This window comes from Littorina saxatilis, linkage group LG10 (assembly GCF_037325665.1).
Source record: "Littorina saxatilis isolate snail1 linkage group LG10, US_GU_Lsax_2.0, whole genome shotgun sequence".
NCBI lineage: Eukaryota > Metazoa > Mollusca > Gastropoda > Littorinimorpha > Littorinidae > Littorina > Littorina saxatilis.
In genome coordinates this window covers 41,118,189-41,126,681 of record NC_090254.1, presented here as the reverse complement: position 1 = coordinate 41,126,681, position 8,493 = coordinate 41,118,189, and the positions used below count along the sequence as shown (strand labels likewise).

The 8,493-nt window shown below is 43.4% G+C and overlaps 1 protein-coding gene across 1 annotated transcript; it reads right to left on the bottom strand.

The window, feature by feature from the left end:
• Positions 1 to 275: 275 nt before the first annotated feature.
• Positions 276 to 8,004, bottom strand: LOC138978838 (ribitol 5-phosphate transferase FKRP-like). The gene is made up of 4 exons (XM_070351626.1): positions 7,560 to 8,004; positions 4,379 to 4,836; positions 3,724 to 4,085; positions 276 to 3,398 (listed from the first exon to the last, which is right to left on the bottom strand). The coding sequence occupies exons 1-4, from the start codon at positions 7,563 to 7,565 to the stop codon at positions 3,394 to 3,396; spliced, it is 831 nt and encodes a 276-aa protein (XP_070207727.1). The 5' UTR covers positions 7,566 to 8,004; the 3' UTR covers positions 276 to 3,393.
• Between the last annotated feature and the right edge of the window lie 489 nt (positions 8,005 to 8,493).

The following is an 8,493-nucleotide window of genomic DNA, read 5'->3' as shown; positions in this document are numbered from 1 at the left end:
GATGAGATATTTCAACACGTGCTCTCAGCGCGCAGCGCTGAACCGATTTTGTTTTTTGTGCTGAACCGATTTTGGTTTTTTTGTCTGGATCCACTACCAGTAACTCTTCCTTATCTTCTCCAGTGTTTTTAGCCGCGATTATCTCCCTTCCTCCGTGCGGTGCGCCGGCAAAGCCAGCGTACACCCGGCTAAGCCGGGTCATAGGCGAAGCCTGGTATTCGGCTCTACTTCTTCCCGGCGCATCCGTACCCGGCGAAGCGGGTATTCATCTATATTCTATATACACCGCATTTGAATGTAAGTCTTAGGTACCATTGTACCCAGGAAGAGAGACCAGAGATAGGAGTAGGTTGCAATAGCTTTTGTGGTCTTTGAGTTTTGTTTTTGGAAAGACATTGTTAAAGAAAACGAAGACAATTACAGTATAGTAATGCAATATTTATTGTGAAAACCAACGATTGTACAAAGAACATGTGAGGCAACATTATGTCTATGATAGTGTGAAGAAAATTAGTTATGATTTATACTATTATTATTTAGACTTGAGACTGAATAGCAAAAGGCGAAGTGTATGTTTTGTGGTGTGAATTGAAACAAAATGAAAAGTGTAAATATCTGGGAAATTGTGGTTTAAAGACTTCGTTATTTCTTGATTGTTATTTACTATTATATTGAAGTGAATAGCAAAACGCTGTATTTGAAATTAGCATGGGATTTATATAAAAAAAATTTAACTCTATAAGGACGGATAACTCCTATATGGTTTAGGCAAATGAGGCTAATTAGTATGGAAGAAACACTCATTTTTGCCCCTTGGGGCATTCAAGGCAACAAACAACCACATACATCTGATTTATAATTTAGTGAGACATAAAAAGCTGTATGATAATTTTGTAGTGATTGAAAAAAAAGGATACGTTTGAGATTGTTGGCAGGGGTGAGCAAAAGTGTGACCGACTCAGCGCAGAGATGATCGAAGAGATTGCTTCGTAGTCTATCAGTGTTGTGACGAGCGTTGGCTAATGGTAACGAGTACATATGTGTGTAGTTGTGGTGTGTGTGTGTTTGCGCGTTGGTTTGGATTATGGGTGTAATTTGTAAAACAGATGTGACAGTAATAATGGAGTTCACATCAGTGAGGTTAGTTTGAAATGGAACACACGCACGTTTTTGAAAAAACAATATGAAATTTTGAACCATGAGATCTTCATTAAATAATAAACTGAACATCAGCAAAACATCAAAGCAATTATTAATAAGGTTTGAAAAGCTTGACTTACTATGTTAAATAGTGGATTGAAGGCTGAAAACGCCATTTTCAAATTACATCTGAGATGGGGAGGGCGGGTGGGGGGAGTGCTGAAAGTGTGGATGAGAATTAAAAAAAAATGCTGAGTGACAACAGGGAGGTTAAAGGCTGCCCTTTTCGTAGCGTTCATTAATTAATTCCTATTGTTTACATGTGCCAATAATGTTATAAAACTGTACCTAAGGGGATATAATAACGATTGGCTGTAGCTTTCGAACACAGAAAAAATTATTTCAGTATTGCAATGCAAAGTGGTTTTGATAGTGTCGAATGTAAACAGAACAGTCTCAAAGTGAAAGTGAATGTATTCCGGAAATTGCGAAGTTAACAAGAATACAGAAAAGCGCGCTTTCCTGCTTAGCACAATACGCTACCGCGCTAATCTGGCGTGTCAATAATATCACTACGTTTTGGACGTGGAAGGTGAGCGATTTCCTTTACGCGGGGTTTGACGACGCTGTACTGTCTGTGTTGACGGTCTAAAAATAGCCCAACCTCTGCTTTGAGACCCATGTTCACCACCGCCCTCAGCTAATTCAAGAAATCACCCCCCTCCTGCTAGGTACACGTGCACTCTAGTTAACCTCTGCTTTGACCTGTGTGCCAAGAGTCAGATGAGAGAGAGAGAGAGAAAACGAGAGCGAGAGAGAGAGACACACACACACACACATAGACAGAGACAGACATAGAAAGATAGAAGCGGAGAGACTCAGAGGGAGACACCGACAAAGACATACATACAGAGAGAGAGACAGAAAAAATGTAACTAATCTCGTGAGAACGGGTGAGGCCTTGCAAGGTTTTGACGGCAACAATAATTATTGTAGTTCTCTAAGACTTTATTTCTGTTTGATTTGTAATATGTTGGGAAGACATATTTATCAATTGATCAAAAAAAATAAAACATAATACAAAACGACACAACATTGTTAGAATCATTATTGGCCAACGTTGAACGTTTACGAAGGCCTCAATCTTCCCGCGCCGTAGACCAGATTAATAGGTGCTTGATTTTGGTATTTTGATTTTACATAACATTAAACCTTTATTTTGGGTTCATGGTCATGGCAACAGCCATAATAATATTATATCATGTATAATAATTATTACATTTCAGCATATGTGAATTACATGTCATCATACCAAACTGTCATACATTTTTATTCCCACATCATTCTGATTGATCACAACCAAACCTACTATCAGTGGACACATCCAAATGCAAGCGCCTGTTCTTGACAACTTGCCACTGATCTAAAAATATAGATCAGTGCAACTTGCTGCGTCCTTTGCCACCACAGACACTGTTTGGCCTGTAGGTAAAATGTACAATGTATTTTCTGATTTGTGCACAAAAGTTTTTTTTTCTTTTTTCTTTTTTTTAACATAACAATGTTTAATGTCACTATATGTTTGAAAGACTATGGTCACATTTGTAAAACAAATGTTAAATTAGAAAATAAATAACATTTTGGTTCATGATTTTTTCCTACACCTGTGCTGAAAATAAGAAATGAAAATGTAGGTATATAAGTCACTCAAATGCAGTATAGAATAAATGGTTTGAGTTTGTTGACCTTGCACAGTTCCACCTATGATGTTTTTGTTGAACAATTTTGCCGTCACCCCTCCCATAGGGTGACGTATTTCACAACTTCTTGTGTTACACAAACTCAGTGATAACCAATTTTGCCTTCACCCCTCCCACAGGGTGACGGATTTCACAACTTTCTACTGATGAGCAATGTTGCCTTCACCCCTCCCATAGGGTGACGGATGTCACAAATTCCTGTGTACACAAACTGATGACGTATTTCACAACAAAATGGCGCTGCCCATGGTCAACCTCGAAACTATCCGTATGAATGGGGGCCTCCTGGCCCCCATAATAAAATGCAACGACATAAACACAAACAAGCCTCCCCCAAAATCAGCGCATGGCTGCCTAAATGGCGGGGTTAAAACGGTCATACACGTAAACCCCGTGGGAGTTTCAAACCCATGAACAAAACAAACAAACACAAACTAACACACCCAACCGTACACACCATTCCACAGTAAGGCACTGACAGTTCACCACAGCATCAACCTTTAGTAAATTTTAAGGGGCTTATTGTCCGTCAGGTCTTAATTGCCTATATTGGACATGAATTGGTTTATACGATTCGAGTTTTACGCCCTCACGGCTTTTTGATGTTTGCGTGTTTAGGTGGTATCAGCCATCTGCACTTATGGTAGAATGACCAAGATCTTTAACGTGCCATTGTGGTGACACGGGGGTGGGAGATGGATACCGTCTCTGGGTCTGCACATAAAGTTGACCCGTGTCCGTCCCGGCCCGGATTCGAACCAGCGACCTCTCGATCACAAGTCCAGTGCTCTACCACCTGAGCTACCCGGGCCCCCGCATCAACCTTTAGTCCAACACTTCCACTTGTAAGGAAACGTCATGAACCACGTCAGAGGGTACCGCCTCTTCAAAAAATCCAAAGTCCTTCGCGGAATCTTGGCAAAAACTCCCAACACACTCAGTTGCCGCAAAGGAAACAGAACGCTTGGCTGTATTTCCGTCGGAAAGAGATAGTCGCTAAGCCGCTCCGCGAAGCCCACTTTGGGAACGAAGGGGTAGTATTTGCGAAGGAGCGTTTCGCCGGAGGATGCGTTGAAAGTCTGCCACCTGAACATATCCACCTGAACGTCTTGGTACTTGACCACCATGGCGTTGCCCGTGATGCCCACAGTCTGCAGTTTGTTGCCCACACGCTCCATCATTTTTCTGCAACATGATATCATACAGTAAAACGTGTGTTTTAGTGTGTTTTAGTGTGTGTGTGTGAGTGTGTGTGTGTGTGTGTGTGTGTGTGTGTGTGTGTGTGTGTGTGTGTGTGCGTGTCACGGCCGTGTGTGTGTGTGTGTGTTCGTGTGTGTGTGTGCGTGCGTGTGTGTGTGTGTGTGTGTGTGTGTGTTTATGTGTGTGCCACGGTGTGCGTGTGTTGTGTGTGTGTGTGTGTATGTGTGTGTGTGTTTTGGAAGGTCAGTGTCTTTCATCCATGGATATCAACACAGTACCTGTCCTTATCCAGGTCATTCGCCAGTCTGGACAGGTCCATGTCCCCGTCGTGCACCATGATGTCCCCTTCTCTCACCACGCCCAGCAGCGTGCCGAAGTCCAGCCAGTAGGTGGCGTTCTCCTCATTTAAATACCGCACCACGTGACGCAGCACGTGGCGCATGCGCTCTCGTCGCTCTTCCTTCATGCTGCAGTCCTGATTGTAGTAGCCCATGGAGGAGGGAAGAACTCGGTAGTGCAGGACCAGCACCACGAGTGTCATGAGGAGGAGGGAAAGGAAGGCTCTCAGCCAGCGCCGAGGTAGTCGAACAGGGGGTTTAGCTGTGATGAATCCGTTGTGAGAGTTCTTTACTGTGGAGTTGGCTGAGTTCGGTGTGGTCGCGAGTGCCCTGATATGGCGCCACCTTCGCAAGCAATGGCGGCAGATACGTTTGATGCGCCACAAGCAAGACATAGTCTGAAGGAAAGAAAAAAACACAAAAAGAAACTGTCAGGACTTGACAAGAGAGCAAACAGTCTTGTAACATTTATTTTGTAGCGGGAGGGCCCTACCAGCCCAGAATTGCAGGCACTCAGTCTCCCCATCTTCCTTAAAAGTCACCCCCACCTTCCCTCCTCAGTGTTACCCCCATCCCCCTAAGCCTTGCTGTCAGCCTGCAGCGGTCTCTGAGAGTATAAAAGGGGCCAGCTCAGCAAGAACCGTCATCCTAGAATATAACCACGTCATGTCCCAAACAGGCACTAGTTCTGGGGGCAGAAACACCAAGTTAGCATAGAAAGACCCGTCAGTAGTTGCTGTGCTGAAAAGCGCGCACGCTCACTTTCACTCTCACTTGACCTCTTTTCGTTTGCTCGTACTGAAAAGAGCAACATATAGATCTGAATTTGCATCTAGTACGTTTGTTGACTCGTGCTGAGAAGCGCAGCAAGTCTCTGTCAATTCGTTCGTTTGCTCACACCTGTCATATGGGGCGGGGACGTAGCTCAGTCGGTGGCGCGCTGGCTTTGTAGCCAGTTGGTCACCATCAGCGTGGGTTCGATCCCCACGTTCGGTGAGAGATTTATTTCTCGGAGTCAACTTTGTGCAGACTCTCTTCGGTGTCCGAACACCCCCGTGTGCACACATGCGCACGAAAAAGATCCCACGTTCACAGCGAAAGTCTCAGGGCTTGGAAAACACGAAGACACGCATGCATCATCTCTCGTCTCTGATTATCATGATCGTATTTCGATACTTTGACGAGACGAACCCAATGCTGGTGTGTCGAAGAAGACAGCCACAGAGGGCTTGTTCGAATCAAAGTATCACACCATATCTTCAGCGTATTACCAATACCTGTCCCAATATAGTCCAGTTGGTCTAAGAGGACGTTAAACCCTAATAGTGGTAGTAGTAACCTGTCAAATTCCGTTTCCCTTCATTCCTCGGTCACGCTCTGTCCCATGGGCGTGACACTTATCAGAAGCACGAGAGTTCAAACGAATACAGGGGAACCTGTCTAAAGAGACCACCCAAGGGACTGAGCAAAAGTGGTCTCTTTATGCAGGTGGTCTTTATGGACAGGGGATTTATTTAGTCGGAATAACCCTCAAAGAAGAAAAAAAAGAGCTGGGTCGAAGATCAGTGACCGGAATGTTTTGTTAAATTAAACGTTCCTATAACACACTTTCGGGGAAGGCATGCTGGGTATTTTCGTGTTTCTATAACCCACCGAACTCTGACATGGATTACAGGATCTTTTCCGTGCGCACTTGGTCTTGTGCTTACGTGTACACACGAAGGTGGCTAAGTCACTAGCATGTCTGCACATAAGTTGGCCTGGGAGATCGGAAAAATCTCCACTCTTAACCCACCAGGCGGCAGCGACCGGGATTCGAACTCACGACCTCCCAATTAGGAGGCCGACGTCTTACCACCACGCCACTGCGCCCGTCTATGTCCTGTTAATTTTATTCTAGTGTTGGGTACATGTATATACACACCTACTTATTATCTCCTACTCACTCACTGTCATAACTCTGTTGAAAACTGAACCTCGCATAACACTTAAAGAAAGCAGGAGAAGGAACCAAGGGTCTCAAAATGATTAAACAGCATTCATTATCAACCAAGCAACCTTCATACCCGTACGGCGTTCTTGTCGTCTTCGGTCTGAAAGTTAAGCACGTAGAGCATTAACTGCGTGAGGAAAACATATGTAAAGCCTTCAGTGATTATTTATTTTATGAGACCTTCCAATAGGGTTAGTTGGATCAAATACAGAGGAAGCTCTGAAAGTACATCGTACGGAATCCAAAATCGACCATCGTCTGATTTCATTCCCTTCTTTTTCACATATAAATAAAACGAGTGAAAGAAAAGACAGATGATCACACAACTAGTTTAAACTGACAGCTTCCAATCATTGAAAAAGCCTTCGAGTTCAAAGCAATATATTCAGATATGGAATTAATTTGTTGTCTCATGACACACATCAAATAATTAATCATGACATAAATTAAATCAGAAAAAGAGTTTTCGTCGACTCTTCAGTAACTTTGAATTAATGAGAAATGTTTTCATCAAACCAGTTATATTTTCGTTCGTCTGTATTCGCGAAACTGCAGTATTGTCAAGGCAGCCGGCTCTTCTATGAGCGTTCCATTACCTATGCTACGCTGTTTATCTTTTCGAAATGGCGTGTTTTTCCTCCTTTATTTTATGGGAACACCATCGGGGTTGGGGTACGACGACATAGTTGCGAACACATGAAACGCCAGATAAGAGACTCGGCGTAAACATATCATGCTTACGTAGAGCGATCTACTTCCTTCAACTAATCACAACGTTGCCATTTATTTAATCAACGAATAATCAGTAAACCACGCACACACCAACACACACACACACACACACACACACACACACTCACTCACACACTCACTCACGAGGATATCAAAGTCAAGTTTATAACATGAATGTCTCAAACATAATAACTGACAGTGGTGGTGCATATATAAACACAACGAACACAACACTAAAACATCACAACTGCTTCACAACCGCAATACTGAACCTGCAGCAGTCCCGTCGTCAACATCAACAGAAGCAACTAACGATAACACCAACAGAAGCAACGAACGACAACTACAACACAAACAACGAACGACAACTACAACACAAACAAGGACGACTCTTACCTCCATTGGCCTTTTCTAACTCACGCAGATTTAACTAACAAATGGCAAGCAAGAATTCAAAACCGGTTCCGTATAACACAGTAGTGACGCCTGACAGTACACGCCTCTCTATCTCTTAACGATTCCGCTTTGGGATCAGCTCTGTCACACAGTAATTATAGTGTCTGCCCATTGTTGCTAGGCATGATTCCTGTTCTGGGCGACGCCGGCGGCCAAATTGCGTCATTATAGAAAGCGATACACCTCAAATATCATAGTCAATATTTTGTTTTCATCTCGGGCACTGGCGGTGTCGATCAAAGGAAAACACGCTTGAACGGTGTCGTGGGACACGCTGTCTGCCGGTATAATGTGGAAACCATGCAACGAAACGAGTCATGCCAGCGTGGCACTTTGAAATTATTCATGACGAACAGACACATTGGTTACTACATGTAGTACAAGGTCGAACACAGGGTTCAAGTAGTACGTTAAAGCCCCAGTATGTCTCAAATGGTTTACAACACGATTTTAATCTTCTAATGAAAAAAACCAGTTCTAACCTTATGGAACACTTGCAATAACATTTAATAGCATTAAATGAAACAGTTCGTTTGAATTGCTATTTAGCTCGCGTAAACCACACACCAGATTCCGTCCGTGGTTTATCTAACCCCTGAGCCATCGTGAACCCGTGTGATCCACTTTCCTTTATTTCACAATTTAGTCGTCAGTTTGTGATTTCAATGCGACTGGCTGTATTTGCAATCACACGTTATTGTGTATCTCTGATTCCAAAACGCAACAAACGGCTGCGAGTCACACGAACTTGTCGGCGGCGAGTGGCTTCAAAGAAAGCGAGCGCTATGCAGAAAAATCGTCTCGGCTTTGAGACACGACCTTTCGTGACCCTGCTTCCGGGCTATCTTTTTTAAAACTTTCAAAACTTCGAATT

Bases quoted from the DNA above. Each gene is read 5' to 3' on its own strand.
- LOC138978838 (XM_070351626.1), bottom strand. The intron at 4,086-4,378 runs GTACTGTGTTGA...ATCATGTTGCAG, and splicing joins AATGACCTGGATAAGGACAG to AAAAATGATGGAGCGTGTGG.